Below are 19997 nucleotides of genomic sequence, written 5' to 3' on the forward strand. Positions count from 1 at the left end.
ACGAACCATTTCCACCTCCAACTTCATTTTCTGTAGCTGGAATTCCTGCTCTTCACACTGCCATTGGTTTTCCTCTTGCCCCACTGCTCTTCCCATTCCTCTTGCCACTGTTGGTCTAGCTGCTATCGCTCCTATTATGTAGATCTGATGGATTTCAGCTGGCGTGGCATCTGGCCCTGCCAACTCACGGGCCTCTGCCCATAAGGAGTCTGGTATCCCCCCAGGAGAACTCTGCACAGGCAAGTCCTGCAGCTCCGCCTTGCTGAGGTCATCCAGTCACTCTTGAGTTAGGTCAGGCATACCTGATGTCTGACAGTCTCTGTCAGTCGCCATCAGCAAGCTGCTAATCTCCTAACACTACTAAAAAAAAAACTAAACGGGGAAGGGACTCTGTTACTGCTGCAGTCGTTCACTGTGCTCTGTGTCTGGAGGTTACAGATAAAAGCAACTCTGAACCACTCAATGGATGGTGACTCTCACCCCACACACTGAGCCTGACAATCCCATAACACTGCCACAATAAAAGAAAGAAGGTCTGTCATGAAACACCTAGCACCCACCTGGGGTTAACCCTGCGGCCACCTGGAGGGTCTGTTCCCAGTTCCTAACCTGCCCACTTGGGACATTCAACAGTACTGTCCACTTAAGTGCTGTTGAATATTGGCAACTAGGCAGGCACAGGTGATTCAAATGGACAGAAGACTCTCCTACCCATTTAAATAGTTTTGAATATTGACCCCTATGTGTTTCTATATTTATACTCATATTTTATGAATGTGAGTTTATGTCAACTGCTTTGAACAGGTGCTTTAGTTTAGGTCAGTGGCTCCCAAACCTGGTCCTGGAGGCACCCCAGCCACTCAGGTTTTCAGGATATCCACAATGAATATTCATGAGAGAGATTTGCATGCACTGCCTCCACCTCATGCAAATCTACCTCATGAATATTAATTGTGGATACCCTGAAAACCAGACTGGCTCGGGTGCCTCCAGGACCAGGTTTGGGAACCACTGGTTTAGGTGGTATATAATAATTTAATAAAGAAACATGATTGTTTTCATGATAGCTACATAGAGGTAGGTTTCAATTATTCATCATAATCCAAGAAGAAGGAACAAACTACAAAAAAATGAGGTGATATCACTGGTTACATAGTTTAAGTGTCCCTTAATCTATTACTCCAATATGGTATTTTGGCTGTGTCATAAAATGCCTAGCACCCACCTGGGGTAACCCTGCAGCTACCTGGAGGGTCTGTCCCCAGCACTGCTCAGGCCCACCTGCTCATGCTCTACACTAGCACCCTTCTTCCAATGACTGGGTCGCGCTTGCCTCTAGGTGAATCTCCCACCCACAAGTTATTTCGCTGGTGGTTTCTAAGAACACTGGGGCCACAATCCCAGGAGTCCCACAGCTCTTAGAAAACACCTACAGACCCAAAACACAAACCACCAGGATTCTTAGTCAGTCCAGGACAATAGAGCTACTTTCCTTCAGGGCTCAAGCTAGAAAGAAAACTACAGCCCTAAAAAGCATAGAACAGGCACAACCTGCTGGCCAATTAAGGGAAATACATGTCATAAAACAAAAAGTAATACAGATAACAGGTATAAGTCCTCTGTTTCGCCACAGGCTGCCACTCGAGGAGGTTTACTTTCCTATACAAATTTATTCATTCCCCGCTGCAACTATGTCAGGACTCCTCTGGGAATCTCTATTGACAACACCTGGATATAATATAAGAGCTTAGGCAGAATATTCATTTTGAATGCTGCTATCTGCCCACATCACAAAATCTTGTAGCCCTTCCTTTACTTATCTCCCTCTGCTAGAATAAGGGAGGCCAGTTCCTCTGATAAACCTTTGCTTGGTCACTCATTTTATTCTCCCATAAATAATTACTCCAGATGCTCATCAGAAAGGAAATGCCTTCCTCAGCCTTTTCTCAAGCTCCCCTCCAAGTTCATATTAAGGGCCTGCTACTACCCTCTACTTCCCCAAATTTCTGAAACTCCTGCATTAACACTGGTAAGGAATCACTAGTGGCACTGATAGGCAGCAGAATGTGGGAAAAATGTTAACTCAACTATAAACCGACAGTTTATATTCAAATATTCTTTCACATCCCCCTCCTCCCGCTCCCTCATGGTGACCGGCATTTCTCTCCCTCTCCTACTCCTTCTCTACCATGGTGACCGACACTTTTCTTCCCTCCCCTCCCCCCACGATTACAGCAGTTTCTCTTCCTCTCCTATCGTCCCCCCCCCCCCCCTCTCTTGGCGACCGGCACGCTTCTCTTCCCATCAATTCCCTGAGCTTACTGGCATTTCTCCTTACCGGTACCACTTGGATGTTGCCTCTGATACAGAAGTAACTGCAAGCAGTGCCGCTGTGGGGCCTTGATTATTTGCACACGCTCCAGGTCTGTCTCTCTCCTGCCTACATTCTCTCTGCAAACAGTCGGCGTTTTCTTGATTTCACCAGTAGCCTGCTTGGTTGGACACAGTGTTTGATTTCCTTCACTTGTGCTCTGAGTTTTTCCTGATTTCCTATTGCAAATGCAATTCGCAGACTGCCTGCCTCTGTGATCTTATTTCTTGTCTCTCAGAGCTCTCTTATACTCTACAGCTCCCTCTAGCACTAAAACATTGTAAAATCAGTAGTGTGCTGTCCACAGGAATCTTTGGTTCACATCTTCTTCAGCAATTGTCTGGCACTATTTTGTGCAACCTTGGTAGAGGTAAGAATTTTTTTTATATGGCATGCTGATAACTCTAGGTGGCTTTATATTTTACGAATGCTTCCTGTATCTTTGCAACAAAGAGATGTAAGACTACTATATACCCAAAATAACCGAAGGAATGGTAACTAAACAACTCACAAACTATCTAAACAAACACTCAATACTGCATGATGCCCAATCAGGATTCCGATCGAACCACAGCACAGAAACAGTATTAATTACCCTCATGACTAAATTTAAACAAATGATTGCAACCGGCAACAGTATACTCCTTCTACAATTTGATATGTCAAGTGCCTTCGACATGGTTGACCACGAAATCCTATTACACATACTCGAATATTTTGGCATTGGAGGAAATGTCCTAAACTGGTTCAAGGGATTCCTAACCCAGCGGTCATATCAAGTCACATCGAACTCAACAACGTCTGCTGCATGGACACCTGAATGTGGAGTACCACAAGGATCACCCCTCTCACCAACCATTTTCAACCTAATGATGACCCCCTTGGCAAAACTCCTATCAAACCACAACCTCAACCCATATATATACGCCGACGATGTAACAATATACATCCCTTTCAAACAAGACATTAAAGAAATCTTCAACGAAATCAACCAAAGTCTACACATCATGAACACATGGGCAGATGCATTTCGCTTGAAACTAAATGCAGAAAAAACTCAATGCCTGATACTCACTTCCCAGTACAACACGAATGAATTCACCGCTATAAACACACCTAAACTAAACCTTCCAATCTCAGAAACGTTAAAAATCCTTGGAGTCACTATCGACCGCCACCTAACACTCGAAACTCATGCAAACAACACAACCAAAAAGATGTTTTACTGCATGTGGAAACTGAAAAGAATAAGACCATTCTTCCCAAGATCCGTCTTTCGCAGCCTAGTGCAATCCCTCGTACTCAGCCATCTGGACTACTGCAACTCACTATACGCAGGTTGCAAAGAGCATATACTGAGGAAACTTCAAACAGCCCAGAATACAGCAGCCAGACTCATCTTCGAAAAACCAAAATATGAAAGTGCAAAACCCTTACGAGAGAAGCTACACTGGCTCCCACTCAAGGAACGCATCACTTTTAAAGTATGCACATTAGTCCACAAAATCATTCACGGCGAAGCCCCAGCTTACATGTCTGATTTAATAGACTTACCACCCAGAAACGCTGAAAGATCATCCCGAACTTTCCTCAACCTCCACTTCCCTAATTGCAAGGGCTTGAAATACAAGGGGCTGCACGCATCAACCTTTTCTTACATGAGCACGCAGTTCTGGAACACACTACCACGCAACCTGAAAACGATCTACGAACAAACCACCTTCCGCAAACTATTGAAGACCCATCTTTTTGAGAAAATTTACAGAAAGAACCAAAACACATAAAGCCCACACTCATTGTTCAGTTATGCATCAATACAGCCACTCCTGAATTCTCATCCCCCGGAATCTTACCACACTCATACCTTTACTCACAGAAAATGTATACCAAGTGTTTTCCTGTTATCATATATTGCCCCTTTTTGTCTCCCTTGTTTCAGTGCTTTTTCCATGACTATACTCCTTATCGATACTTTAACTTTGACTCAAAAAACTCATCACAATGTAATCCATAACCAAGTTGTAACAAATTGTATTTCATGACTCATAATGTACTGTAAGCCACACTGAGCCCGCAAAGAGGTGGGAAAATGTGGGATACAAATGCAATAAATAATAATAATAATAATATATAGGACACTGCAAGGCTGCTTGTGGGGAGATCGGACAGCTAGGATCTCACAGTAGTCCTGATGCTGCCTAACGGTAAGAAAGGTTTTGGTCTGCCTGACATTGGACTTTATAATCTGGCATGTGGTATAAAGCAGATAAGAGCCTGGCTGCATAACTCCTTAGATTTTACACCTGTGGCTCTGGAGTCTAAGATCATGCATTCAGCAATATGGAAATATATGCACTTGATTTGGAGATGGCTATGCAAAATATTAGGATGTAGCCCATATATTTCTCCCCATTTGCCTTTGTTAGGTAATCTAGATTTTCAGCCGGGCCTAGAAAATGTGGTATTTTGGAAGTGGTATCAAAAGTCTGAGGTGCGTTGGAGATTTCTTGCATGAGGTTAATGGCACTCTTTCTTTTAGTATTATATCTTACAACCTATATACTAAACATTGGTATGCCTTCATGCAAGCATATCATTATGTCTCCAGCCTGAGAAAGTCAAATATAATGGTTGAAGTCACCAAGCTCTGAAAAAAAATATTTAAAAGTAAAGGATGCAAGAAGAATGAGACCAATTCATACTGCTGGATCTCCTACCTGAGTTTCACTATGAGGCTCTTGCTCAAGTATGGAGTGATAATTTGGGGCATAAGACATCTGCTGAGCTTTTGAAAGACAAGTTTAAGAATACAGACTTAATATGCTAATAAGAGAGATGAAATACAAGTTTTTATTAAGAGCATATACAGCTCCCTGGAGAGCATTTCAAGCTAAATTGGCCATGGATGGTAGTTGTCCTATAAGTAGTGTGGTGAAGGTCACCTTGAGCCATATCTTGTGGTTCTGTCAGGGGGTAAAGTCCCTTTGGAGATGGATCATGGATACAATAAATTCTATTTTGGGAAGTTCTATCCTGAGACAGTTCAATTGTTTACTGTTTCAAGAAGGAGCAGCAATGGATACATTAATGTGGAAGAGAACTTTCATTATAAAAACACTCTTACTAGCAAAGGAAACTATTCTTCTATGCTGGAGGAATACTATGGCCCTGGGAGTTGCCCAGTGGAAAAGGCAATTGTTTGATATGCTATTTATGGGATGCCAGAGTGTGGGCCACGGGGAGTTCCAGAAAGAGAACACATTTCAGGTAATAAGGGAACTTTATTGGGTACCCCTGTCATCTAGAGAGTGAAGTCTGGTATTCAATAGTTAAGAGGAGAAATGGCACAAAATGGTATTCAAATGTACATGAAATTCACTGATTGCTGTGGGGTTTTATGTTTAGGAGAGGGCTGGTTATGAGAGGAGAGTACAGCAACTCAAAATCATTTAATATTAAGATAGGTGTGGAGAGGGTTCATTCAAAAGTGAAGAGGAAAAGGAGGCTGCTTTGGATCTCAAAAGTAGTAGTTGAAAAGGTAAGGGAAAAGAAGTTAGCCTTTACAAACTGTAAGAAATCGCAGAAAGAGGAAGACAGGCGAAAATACCTAGAAAAGCTAAGAGAAGCTGGTAGGTTAGTCAGGAAAGCAAAGATGCAAATGGAAGAAAAAATAGCCAACATGGCAAAATGGAGGGGACAAGTGAGGATGGGAGGGCAGGGAGGGGAAGGGGTGGAGTGGGGGGGCAGGGCAGGGTCTCAATCCTATGTTAAAAACCGAAAAAGATTGAAGTTATTTGGGAAACTGGTTAAAGATGTTGTACTTAATGTTTGTTATTATAATGGGTGCTGTAACCTTATGTAACCAATGAGACAAAATATTGCTTGTATGGCATGTAAGCAAATGAGACTTGTTTTACTGGTGAATAAAGACTTCTTGAAAATAAAAAAAAAATGGAGGGGAGAAGACATTTTTTTTTTTAGATATGTTCGTGTTAGGAGGAAGTGCAAAAGTAACACTGTGAGACCCAAAGGTGGAGAGGAGGAATATGTAAAGGCTGATAAAGGTGGACTTGCTTAACACACATGTCTGTTCTGTGTTCACAGTTGAAAGGTGGGGAGCAGGACTGCACAAAACAAGCACAAATATAAATGGAGGGGTGGTAGTCCCTGAAAGATTTTCAGACGACTCTGTTAGTGAGGAGCTGGCTACCCTAAAGGTGGACAAAGCGATGGGGCCGGATGGCATACATCCAAGAGTACTGAAGGAACATAGGGAAGTTCTAAAGGCTCCGCTGGCAGACCTTTTTAATGGTTCTCTAGAGTAGGGAGTGGTCCAGGAGGACTTGAGAAGAGCAGATGTGGCCCTCTCTATAAAAGTGGAAGAGGTTGGGAACTACAGGCTGGTAAGTGTGACTTCTGTGGTAAGTAAATTAATGGAAACGCTTTTAAAACAGAGAATAGTCAAGTTTTTGGAATCCAATGGATTACAGGACCAGAGGCAAGATGGTTTCACTAGAGGTAGGTCTCGTCAGACAAATCTGATTAATTTCTTTGACTGGGCAACCAGAGAGTTGGATCGAGAGACAAAGCTAAATGCAGTGTACTTAGATTTTAGCAAAGCCTTTTTACACGGTTCTGCATAGACAACTAAAAAATAAACTGAGTGCCCTAGGTATAGGCTCTAAAGTTACTGACTGGATTAGTAACTGGTTGAGTGGAAGGCAACAGAGGGTAGTGGTAAATGCAGCTCATTCTGAGGAAAAGCGAATGCTACATACCTGTAGAAGGTATTCTCCGAGGACAGCAGGCTGATTGTTCTCACTGATGGGTGACGTCCACGGCAGCCCCTCCAATCGGAAACTTCACTAGCAAAGTCCTTTGCTAGCCCTCGCGCGCCCGCGCGCACCGCGCATGCGCGGCCGTCTTCCCGCCCGAAACCGGCTCGAGCCGGCCAGTCCAGTATGTAGCAAGACAATACACTTCAAGGGAAGACACAACTCCAAAGGGGAGGCGGGCGGGTTTGTGAGAACAATCAGCCTGCTGTCCTCGGAGAATACCTTCTACAGGTATGTAGCATTCGCTTTCTCCGAGGACAAGCAGGCTGCTTGTTCTCACTGATGGGGTATCCCTAGCCCCCAGGCTCACTCAAAACAACAACATTGGTCAATTGGGCCTCGCAACGGCGAGGACATAACTGAGATTGACCTAAAAAATTTACCAACTAACTGAGAGTGTAGCCTGGAACAGAACAAACAGGGCCCTCGGGGGGTGGAGTTGGATCCTAAAGCCCAAACAGGTTCTGAAGAACTGACTGCCCGAACCGACTGTCACGTCGGGTATCCTGCTGCAGGCAGTAATGAGATGTGAATGTGTGGACAGATGACCACGTCGCAGCTTTGCAAATTTCCTCCATGGTGGCTGACTTCAAGTGGGCTACCGACGCTGCCATGGCTCTAACATTATGAGCCGTGACATGACCCTCAAGAGCCAGCCCAGCCTGGGCGTAAGTGAAGGAAATGCAATCTGCTAGCCAATTGGATATGGTGCGTTTCCCTACAGCCACTCCCCTCTTGTTGGGATCAAAAGAAACAAACAATTGGGCGGACTGTCTGTGGGGCTGTGTCCGCTCCAGATAGAAGGCCAATGCTCTCTTGCAGTCCAATGTGTGCAGCTGACGTTCAGCAGGGCAGGAATGAGGACGGGGAAAGAATGTTGGCAAGACAATTGACTGGTTCAGATGGAACTCCGACACAACCTTTGGCAGAAACTTAGGGTGAGTGCGGAGGACTACTCTGTTGTGATGAAATTTGGTGTAAGGGGCCTGGGCTACCAGGGCCTGAAGCTCACTGACTCTACGAGCCGAGGTAACTGCCACCAAGAAAATGACCTTCCAGGTCAAGTACTTCGGATGGCAGGAATTCAGTGGCTCGAAAGGAGGTTTCATCAGCTGGGTGAGAACGACATTGAGATCCCATGACACTGTAGGAGGCTTGACAGGGGGCTTTGACAAAAGCAAACCTCTCATGAAGCGAACAACTAAAGGCTGTCCTGAGATCGGCTTACCTTCCACTTGGTAATGGTATGCACTGATTGCACTAAGGTGAACCCTTACGGAGTTGGTCTTCAGACCAGACTCAGACAAGTGGAGAAGGTATTCAAGCAGGGTCTGTGTAGGACAAGAGCGAGGATCTAGGGCCTTGCTGTCACACCAGACGGCAAACCTCCTCCAATGAAAGAAGTAACTTCTCTTAGTGGAGTCTTTCCTGGAAGCAAGCAAGATGCGGGAGACACCCTCTGGCAGACCCAAAGAGGCAAAGTCTACGCCCTCAACATCCAGGCCGTGAGAGCCAGGGACTGGAGGTTGGGATGCAGAAGAGCCCCTTCGTCCTGCGTGATGAGGGTCGGAAAACACTCCAATCTCCACGGTTCTTCGGAGGATAACTCCAGAAGAAGAGGGAACCAGATCTGACGCGGCCAAAAGGGAGCAATCAGAATCATGGTGCCTCGGTCTTGCTTGAGTTTCAACAAAGTCTTCCCCACCAGAGGAATGGGAGGATAAGCATACAGCAGACCTTCCCCCCAATCCAGGAGGAAGGCATCCGACGCCAGTCTGCCGTGGGCCTGAAGCCTGGAACAGAACTGAGGGACCTTGTGGTTCACTTGAGATGCGAAGAGATCCACCAGGGGGGTGCCCCACGCCTGGAAGATCTGTCGCACCACACGGGAATTGAGCGACCACTCGTGAGGTTGCATAATCCTGCTCAACCTGTCGGCCAGACTGTTGTTTACGCCTGCCAGATATGTGGCTTGGAGCACCATGCCTTGACGGCGAGCCCAGAGCCACATGCTGACGGCTTCCTGACACAGGGGGCGAGATCCGGTGCCCCCCTGCTTGTTGACATAGTACATGGCAACCTGATTGTCTGTCTGAATTTGGATAATTTGGTGGGACAGCCGATCTCTGAAAGCCTTCAGAGCGTTCCAGATCGCTCGCAACTCCAGAAGATTGATCTGTAGATCGCTTTCTTGGAGGGACCACCTTCCTTGGGTGTGAAGCCCATCGACATGAGCTCCCCATCCCAGGAGAGACGCATCCGTGGTCAGCACTTTTTGAGGCTGAGGAATTTGGAAGGGACGTCCCAGAGTCAAATTGGAGCAAATCGTCCACCAATACAGGGATTCGAGAAAACTCGTGGACAGGTGGATCACGTCCTCTAGACCCCCGGCGGCCTGATACCACTGGGAGGCTAGGGTCCATTGAGCAGATCTCATGTGAAGGCGGGCCATGGGAGTCACATGAACTGTGGAAGCCATGTGGCCCAGCAATCTCAACATCTGCTGAGCTGTGATCTGCTGGGACGCTCGCACCCGCGAGACGAGGGACAACAAGTTGTTGGCCCTCGCCTCTGGGAGATAGGCGCGAGCCGTCCGAGAATCCAGCAGGGCTCCGATGAATTCGAGTTTCTGCACTGGGAGAAGATGGGACTTTGGGTAATTTATCACAAACCCCAGTAGCTCCAGGAGGCGAATAGTCATCTGCATGGACTGCAGGGCTCCTGCCTCGGATGTGTTCTTCACCAGCCAATCGTCGAGATATGGGAACACGTGCACCCCCAGCCTGCGAAGCGCCGCTGCTACCACAGCTAGGCACTTTGTGAACACCCTGGGCGCAGAGGCGAGCCCAAAGGGTAGCACACAGTACTGGAAGTGGCGTGCGCCCAGCTGAAATCGCAGATACTGTCTGTGAGCTGGCAGTATCGGGATGTGTGTGTAGGCATCCTTCAAGTCCAGAGAGCATAGCCAATCGTTTTGCTGAATCATGGGGAGAAGGGTGCCCAGGGAAAGCATCCTGAACTTTTCTTTTACGAGATATTTGTTCAGGGCCCTTAGGTCTAGGATGGGACGCATCCCCCCTGTTTTCTTTTCCACAAGGAAGTACCTGGAATAGAACCCCAGCCCTTCTTGCCCGGATGGCACGGGCTCGACCGCATTGGCGCTGAGAAGGGCGGAGAGTTCCTCTGCAAGTACCTGCTTGTGCTGGAAGCTGTAGGACTGAGCTCCCGGTGGACAATTTGGAGGTTTGGAGGCCAAATTGAGGGTGTATCCTTGCCGGACTATTTGGAGAACCCACTGATCGGAGGTTATGAGAGGCCACCTTTGGTGAAAAGCTTTCAACCTCCCTCCGACAGGCAGGTCGCCCGGCACTGACACTTGGATGTCGGCTATGCTCTGCTGGAGCCAGTCAAAAGCTCGCCCCTTGCTTTTGCTGGGGAGCCGCGGGGCCTTGCTGATTCGCACGCTGCTGACGAGAGCGAGCGCGCTGGGGCTTAGCCTGGGCCGCAGGCTGTCGGGAAGGAGGATTGTACCTACGCTTGCCAGAAGTATAGGGAACAGTCTTCCTTCCCCCGAAAAATCGTCTACCTGTAGAGGTAGAAGCTGAAGGCTGCCGGCGGGCGAACTTGTCGAATGCGGTGTCCCGCTGGTGGAGAGACTCTACCACCTGCTCGACTTTTTCGCCAAAAATGTTATCCGCACGGCAAGGCGAGTCCGCAATCCGCTGCTGGATTCTATTCTCCAGGTCGGCGGCACGCAGCCATGAGAGCCTGCGCATCACCACACCTTGAGCAGCGGCCCTGGACGCAACATCAAAAGTGTCATAAACTCCTCTGGCCAGGAATTTTCTGCACGCCTTCAGCTGCCTGACCACCTCCTGAAAAGGCTTGGCTTGCTCAGGGGGAAGAGCATCAACCAAGCCCGCCAACTGCCGCACATTATTCCGCATGTGTATGCTCGTGTAGAGCTGGTAAGACTGGATCTTGGACACGAGCATAGAGGAATGGTAGGCCTTCCTCCCAAAGGAGTCTAAGGTTCTAGCGTCCTTGCCCGGGGGCGCCGAAGCATGTTCCCTAGAACTCTTAGCCTTCTTTAGGGCCAAATCCACAACTCCAGAGTCATGAGGCAACTGAGTGCGCATCAGCTCTGGGTCCCCATGGATCCGGTACTGGGACTCGATCTTCTTGGGAATGTGGGGATTAGTTAATGGCTTGGTCCAGTTCGCAAGCAATGTCTTCTTCAGGACATGGTGCAAGGGAACAGTGGACGCTTCCTTAGGTGGAGAAGGATAGTCCAGGAGCTCAAACATTTCAGCCCTGGGCTCGTCCTCCACAACCACCGGGAAGGGGATGGCCGTAGACATCTCCCGGACAAAGGAGGCAAAAGACAGACTCTCGGGAGGAGAAAGCTGTCTCTCAGGAGAGGGAGTGGGATCAGACGGAAGACCCTCAGACTCCTCGTCAGAGAAATATCTGGGATCTTCCTCTTCCTCCCACGAGGCCTCACCCTCGGTGTCAGACACAAGTTCACGGACCTGTGTCTGCAACCTCGCCCTGCTCGACTCCGTGGAACCCCGTCCACGATGGGGGCGTCGAGAGGTAGACTCCCTCGCCCGCATCGGCGAAGCTCCCTCCGCCGACGTAGTCGGGGAGCCTTCCTGGGAGGTGGCCGCGGTCGGTACCGCACGCGGTACCGACGTCGGGGACCTCAACCTGGGCGATGGGCCAGCCGGCGCCACGCTCGACGGTACCGGTGGCGCAAGCACCGCCGGTACCGGAGGGGTAGGGCGCAACAGCTCTCCCAGAATCTCTGGGAGAACGGCCCGGAGGCTCTCGTTTAGAGCGGCTGCAGAGAAAGGCTGAGAGGTCGATGCAGGCGTCGACGTCAGTACCTGTTCCGGGCGTGGAGGCTGTTCCGGGCTGTCCAGAGCGGAGCGCATCGACACCTCCTGAACAGAGGGTGAGCGGTCCTCTCGGTGCCGATGCCTGCTGGGTGCCGAATCCCTCGGCGACCCAGAGCTCTCGGTGCCGACACGGGGAGGAGACCGGTGTCGATGCTTCTTCGATTTCTTCCGAAGCATGTCACCGGAGCTCCCCGGCACCGACGAGGAGGACGTCGAATCCATCCGTCGCTTCCTCGGCCGGCGAAATCAAAAGCCGAAATGGCGAAATTTGAAGCACCAAATTTAGAGGGAGAAAAAATCTCGACCGAGGCCGAAAAGAGGCCTACCCCGACGACGAAAGAAAACTTACCGGGGCAAAAAAGCTGGAAGTACGGGGAGGATTTACACGAAACCCGGCGGGGGGTTTCCGGAGCACTTCCCGACTAGGACAAAGCTTTCCCGAAGGAAAAAAACACGTTCAAAACAAATTGGACGCACGAGGTCGACTTTCCGGGGCTCGACACGGCGAAAACACGACCGTACCGAGTGCGGACAAAAGAAGACTGGCCGGCTCGAGCCGGTTTCGGGCGGGAAGACGGCCGCGCATGCGCGGTGCGCGCGGGCGCGCGAGGGCTAGCAAAGGACTTTGCTAGTGAAGTTTCCGATTGGAGGGGCTGCCGTGGACGTCACCCATCAGTGAGAACAAGCAGCCTGCTTGTCCTCGGAGAAAGGATGTTAGTGATGAGCCTCAGATTCGGTTCTTGGGCAGGTTCTTTTCAACATTTTTGTAAGCGATATTGCTGAAGAGCTGTGTGGTAAGGTTTACCTCTTTGCAGATGACACCAAAACCTGCAATAGGGTAGACCAGTGTTTCCCAAGTCCAGTCCTGGAATACCCCTTGCCAGTCAGGTTTTCAGGATATTCACAATGAATATGCATAAATGTGATTTGCATACACTGCTTTCATTATATGATTATCTCTTTTATCCATATTCATTGTGGGTATCCTGAAAGCCTGACAGGTAAGGGGTATTCCAGGACCGGACTTGGGAAACATTGGGGTAGACAACACTGGTGGTATGGATAACATGAGGAAGGACTTAGTAAAGATAGAGGAATGGTCTGGAATTTGGCAGCTTAGATATAAAGTTAAAAAATTCAGGGTCATGCATTTGGGCTGCAAAAACCTGAAGGAATGATACAGTGAAGAACTTTTGTGCACGAAAGACGAGTAAGACTTGGGAGTGATCATTTCTGATGCTCCTAAGGTGGCCAAACAGATAGAAAAGGAAACAGTGAAAGCTAGAAGGATGCTTGGGTGCACAGGGAGAGGAATAGCCAGTAGAAGAAAGGAGGTGGTGATAACCCTGTGTAAGACTCTGGTGAGACCTCATTTATAATATTGTATATAAACAGGATGGAGTCGGCCCAGAGGATGGCTACTACTACTACTTAACATTTCTAGAGCGCTACTCGGGTTATGCAGCACTGTACAGTTTAACAACGAAGGACAGTCCCTGCTCAAAGGAGCTTATAATCGAAAGGACGAAAATGTCAAGTTGGGGCAGTCTAGATTTCCTGAATAGAGGTATAGTGGTTAGGAGCCAAAGGCGACATTGAAGAGGTGGGCTTTGAGCAAGGATTTAAAGATGGGCATGGAGGAGGCCTGGCGTATGGGCTCAGGGAGTTTATTCCAAGCATGGGGTGAGGCGAGGCAGAAAGGGCGGAGCCTGGAGTTGGCAGTGGTGGAGAAGGGTACTGAAAGGAGGGATTTGTCTTGAGAGTGGAGGTTACAGGTAGGAACTTAAGGAGAGATGAGGGTAGAGAGGTAAGGAGGGGCTGCAGATCGAGTGCATTTGTAGGATAGTAGGAGAAGCTTGAACTGTATGCGGTACCTGATCGGAAGCCAGTGAAGTGACTTGAGGAGAGGGGTGATATGAGTATATCGGTGCAGGCGGAAGACAAGACGTGGAACAGAGTTCTGAACGGACTGAAGGGGGGATAGATGGCTAAGTGGGAGGCCAGTGAGGAGTAGGTTGCAGTAGTCAAGGCGAGAGGTAATGAGAGAGTGGATAAGAGTTCGGGTGGTGTGCTCAGAGAGGCTACTAAAATGGCAAGTGGTATTCATCATAAAGCATATGGGGACAAACTTAAAGATCTCAATATGTATTCTTTGGAATAATTGCGGGAGATGGGAGATATGATAGAGACATTTAAATACCTGTATGGCATAAGTGCACAGGAGGTGAGTCTTTTTCAACTGAAAGGACGCTTTGGAATGAGGGTTGTAGGATGAAGGTGAAAGAGGACAGAGTCAGAAGTAACCTGAGGAAATACTTCTTCATGGAAAGGGTGGTGAATTCATGGAATGGCTTACTGATGGAAGTGGTAGAAATGAAAACTGAATTCAAGAGAGCTTGGGACAAGTACATAGGATCTCTAAGGAAGTGAAAGGGAGAGTAGATGGCATGGATGGACAGACTGGATAGGCCGTACAGTCTTTATCTGCCAACATTTTTCTCTGTTTCATTGTTCTCTAGCCTGATTTGTTACTCGGTTGCATAATTGTTTCTGAGGGTATTTGTAAGGTTGCTTTTTTTGTCTCTTTTTTTTCTGTAGATTGAGAGACATTTGCTGTATGGGGGAGGGGATACAGGCATTTGGGTTACAAAGTTGAAAAGTCTCTGATGCACCCAGTGTTAGCACAGTCATTATGTCTAGCTTGTGGTAATATGGTCTTTGTTATATTATCTAGTCATGCATGCAGAGAAGAAACACCTGCCTGCTTACATGTATGTGTTGTACATATGGTTGTATCTAACAAAGTATGAAAAAAATATGAAATAAATACCTCACTGGTGGAAACCTGCAGCTCTCCTTCCATTACGTGGCTAGAAAAAAATATTCAAATGAATATTTTAAGGTTGACAGAAATACAACAGTAATACCTGTCTATACTTTTTGCATAAACACACATAGCAAACAGAAACCTAGGTAAATTTGCTATTTTGACATAGTAAATGTGGAGGGACATTTTCAATAAGACATCTAAATCCATGGCCATTTTCAAATCAGAAAAACATCCAACTTTTTGTTTTGAAAATGGCCATTTGTTATTTTTTTTTTTTGTGTTCAGTGTGCCTATCTTTCTGGACCATTTTCAAGGTGGGGGGGGGGGGGGGGGAATAAGGGAAATATATACAAAAACAAGCCATTGGGATGTAAGGGGGGGCAGCATTCTTTGTAGACTGCCTACATAGACATACCAGCACAGCAGTGGGGCACCCTAGGGGGCACTGCAGTGGAATTCACATAAAACGTCCCAGCTGCACATCCCACCGTTACCCACTTATATTGTATGAGGAGCCCACCAAAACCCTTCTGTACCCAACTGTACACCATTACAATAGCCCAAGATTTTGGTGGGTTTTAGAAAGCTCACACTTTTCACCACAAGTGTAACAGTTATAGAGTGGGATATAGGCCTGGGACCCGTTCTCTACAGTGCACTGCACTGACAACGATGCTACTCCAGGAACCTGCTTGCTGCTCTAATAGGACTGGCCATAACATCTGAAGCTGTTATAGAGGCTGGTATGCACTGTTTCTTTCACATCTGTGGGAGATGGAAGTGTATCAGTGACAATTTGGGGGGTAATTTCTTAATCTCTCCAGTGGTCATTTGGGACACTTTTTTGTGATTTTGTAATGACTGAAACAGGCCTATAGGCCTAGACCAAAACATCTAACTTTTAATCCTGGACTTTTTTGCTTTGTTCCATTATGGCAGAAAAATATTCAAGTTTTGGGAGTGCCCAAATCCTACCTCCAATATGCCCCCTTATGATTTAGATGCACTGCATATGAACTGAATAGAAAACAGTCTTAACCTTCCACTCTAAAGATTATTATATTACTATAATCAGTTAAATGTTTGAAAACAATATTTCCTAGTACTTGGACCAAAATTGTGGACAAAGTTGTAAATTTTATTTATTTTCCTTTTTTCCCCTTTTTCTTTGAAATTGGAAGAATTCCTAAATTCCTTATGTTTATGTTATTGCATGAATGTAATTGAAAAAAATTCATAAATAAAAAATAAAAAAAAGAAGTCTTAAAAATGGGTGCTTTTGGTGGGCTTTTACAGCGTCTGTTGTGTCTACACTGCATCGCAGCAATATTATTACCAGTTACTCTTCTTTATTTCTGCGCCCATTCTTTGTGATATCAATCATAAGTATCTGACCCCTGAGGCAGACGGTAGATCCATCGAAACACTGTCCTGTGTCGGGTCACATACATGTCTGGTGCCAAATAAAGTTATTTCAACCTACCACCGGCTGATGAGATTCCTTGGTCCACCCCCACTCCTTTGTTTTGGATAGTGATCATCACACCATATGGTTTGATATAAGGGCAACGGCAGAATGCGGATGCACAAAACTCAAAGTACATACTGATACATTCAGACATACTGATTTTGACAAAATGGGTGAATACCTGAAGAAGGAGCTGTTGGCATGGGAAGGCTTAGGAGAAGTGGAAAATCAATGGTCAAAGCTAAAGGCGACTATAAATATGGCAACTGATCTTTACGCAAGGGAAGTAAACAAAAACAAGAGAAGCAAGTAGCTGAGAAAATAAGCGCAAAAGAGGCTTTGTTCAAGAAATACAAAAGAACGCAATGAGAGGATCACGAAAAAGATTATCAAATTAAACTCAAATAAGCAAAAAGAGGAAAATATGGCTAGAAAAAGCACAAGCGGAAGAAAAAAATAGCTAAAGATGTAAAGAGAGGTGACAAGACCTTATTCAGCTACACTGGAGAAAGTAGAAAAGATAGGAATGGAATTACAAGACTGAAACATAATGAGAATGGCTATGTGGAGAGGATGAGGATAAAGCAAACATGCTAAACAATTATTTCTCTTCAGTATTCACGGAGGAAAATCCTGGAGAAGGACCAAAGGTGGCTGCCCAGGGAACATCTGGGAATGGAGTGGATATTATGCCATTTACGGAAGAAAGAGTGTATAAACAGCTTGAGAATCTGAAGGTGGACAAAGCTATGGGGTCGGATGGGACTCATCCCAGGATACTGAGGGAGCTCAGAGAGGTCCTGGCGGGACCTCTTAAAGATTTATTTAATAGAATCTCTAGAGACTGGAGAGGTTCCGTGGGAATGGAATGAGGGGATGTGGTCCTTCTTCATAAAAGTGGAGACAGGGAAGAATTGGTGAACTACAGACCAGTAAGTCTCACGTCGGTGGTAGGAAAAATAATGGAGTCGCTGCTGAAAGAAAGAATAGTTAACTTTCTAGAAGCCAACGGGTTTACAGGATCCGAGGCAACATGGCTTTACCAAAGGAAAATCCTGCCAAACAAATCTTACTGACGTCTGTAACTGGGTGACCAAAGTACTGGATGAAGGACGTGTGATACATGTAATCTACTTGGACTTCAGCAAAGCCTTTGATACGGTCCCCCACAGAAGACTTGTGAATGTGCTGAAAGGGCTGAATTTAGGACCAAAAGTGGTGAACTGGATAGGAAACTGGTTGACCGACAGGTGGCAGAGAGTGGTGGTAAATGGAATCTGCTCGGAGAAAAGGAAGGTGAGCAATGGAGTTCCTCAGGGGTCGGTGCTGGGGCATATTTCTGTTTAATATATTTGTGGGAGATATTGCTGAATGGTTAGAAGGAAAGGTTTGCCTTTTTGCGGATGACACGAAAATAGACAATAGAGTGGATACCCTGGAGGGAATAGAAACGATGAGAAGGGATCTCCGAACGTTAGACGAATGGTCGAGGTTCTGCCAAGAAGTGTAGAGTAATGCACTTGGGGTGCAGAAACCCGAAAGAGAGATACCAGATAGAAGAGAGAGATTAGTAAGGTCTTCCAACCCTTCAGAGAGACCTTGGGGTGTTGGTGTCTGAGGATCTTAAGGTTAAGAAACAATGTGACAAGGCAGCAGCCGTGGCCAGAGGGATGGTAGGCTGCGTAGAGAGGGGTATAAACAGCAGAAGAAAGGAGGTGTTGATGCCCCTCTACAAGTCATTGGTGAGGCCCCACTTGGAGTATTGTATTCAGTTTTGGACGCCGTATCTTGCTAGAGATGAAAAATACTGGATGCGGTGCAAAGAAAAGCTACAAAAATGGTATATGACTTATGTTGCAAACCGTACAAGACTTGCCGACCTGAACATATATACCTTGGGTGGCAACACCGGTAACTAGAAAGCAAAACCAGTGCTGGCCAGACTTCTATGTTCTGTGCCCTGAGTGTGACTGCACAGATATGGATGGGCGGGAGTCTTAGTGGAGATTGGGTGGCAACACCGGTAATTGGGAAGCAAAACCACTGCTGGGCAGACTTCTATGGTCTGTGCCCTGATCGTGGCTGAATAGATAAGGATGGGCAGGAGTGTAAATTTTAAGGGGCTTCAACGTTAGCTTCAGAACTTTTAGTACAAAAACAGTGCTGGGCAGACTTCTATGTTCTGTACTAAGAATGGCAAGGAGTAATCAAACTCGGGTATATAAAGTATTGCATACCATGTAAAATGAGTTTATCTTGTTGGGCAGACTGGATGGACTGTACAGGTCTCTTTATCTGCCATTATTAACTATGTTACTATTGGGCACATTTTCAAAAAAGAAGGACGTCCATCTTTCGACATAAATCGGAAGATGGACGTCCTTCTCCCAGGGACATCCAAATCGGTATAATCAAAACCCGATTTAGGATGTCTCCAACTGCACTCCGTCGCAAGGATGGCCAAAGTTCAAGGGGGCGTGTCGGAGGCGTAGCAAAGGTGGGACTTGGGCGTGCCTAACACTTGGACGTCTTTGACCCATAATCGAAAAAAAGACATCCCTGACGAACACTTGGGCGTTTTCACCCGGACCTGGTTTTCTTACGACTAAGGCACAAAAAGGTGCCCGAAATGACCAGATGACCACTGGAGAGAATCGGGGATGACCTCCCGTTACTCCCCCAGTGGTCATTAACCCCCTCCTACCCTCAAAAAACATCTTTCAAAATATGTCGTGTCAGCCTCAGATGTCATACTCAGGTACATGACAGCGTATGCAGGTCCCTGGAGAAGTTTTAGTGGGTACTGCAGTGCACTTCAGACAGGTGGACCCAGGCCCATACCCCCCCACCTGTTACATTTGTGGAGGGAACAGTGAGTTCTCCAAAACACACCACAAACCCGTAAGGGTTATGGTAGTGGTGTACAGTTGTGGGTAGTGGATTTTGGGGGGGGGGGGGGGGGGGGGGGGGGTCAGCACACAAGGTAAGGGAGCTATGTTCCTGGGAACAATTTATGAAGTCCACTGCAGTGCCCCCTAGGGTGCCCGGTTGCTGTCCTGGCATGTCAGGGGGACCAGTGCACTACAAATGCTGACTCGTCCCATGACCAAATGGCTTGCATTTGGCCGTTTTTGACATGGACGTCTTTGGTTTCGAAAATCGACGAAAGTCAGAAACGTCCATGTCTAGGGACGACCAAATCTAGGGACGTCCAAATTTAAGGATCTGGATGTCCCTGACAGTATTTTCAAAACAAAAGATGGACGTCCATCTTGGTTTGAAAATACGGGTTTCCCTGCCCCTGGATTTTGCCGTTTTGCAAGGACGTCCAAATCGCAACTTGGACGTCCCTTTTGAAAATGCCCCTCCACGTTAGATTTGCCTGTACCGGAAATAGTTTTCAAGGGTGATGATGCGGAGGAACTGAAAGAAATCTTGGTGAACCTGGAGGATGTACTGAGCCAAACTGACAAATTAAATAGTAGTAAATCACTTGGACCGAATGGCATACATCCAAGGGTACTCAAAGAACTCAAGCATGAAATTGTGGATCTGCTGTTAGTAATATGTAACCTGTCATTAAAATTGTCCA

At 46.9% G+C, this 19997-nt stretch overlaps 1 protein-coding gene across 3 annotated transcripts in view; it reads right to left on the reverse strand.

Moving 5' to 3' along the window:
* Positions 1-19997, reverse strand: part of NMU (neuromedin U) — a 232876-nt gene that overhangs the window by 21985 nt on the left and 190894 nt on the right. For all 3 annotated transcript variants that reach the window (XM_030191402.1, XM_030191401.1, XM_030191400.1), the window contains one exon: positions 14938-14977. In XM_030191402.1, coding sequence (XP_030047262.1) covers positions 14939-14977 — 39 coding nt within the window. In that variant the 3' untranslated portion in view covers position 14938. The remainder of the gene's footprint in view (positions 1-14937; positions 14978-19997) is intronic.

This window comes from Microcaecilia unicolor, chromosome 2 (genome assembly GCF_901765095.1).
Source record: "Microcaecilia unicolor chromosome 2, aMicUni1.1, whole genome shotgun sequence".
Classification (NCBI taxonomy): Eukaryota; Metazoa; Chordata; class Amphibia; order Gymnophiona; family Siphonopidae; genus Microcaecilia; species Microcaecilia unicolor.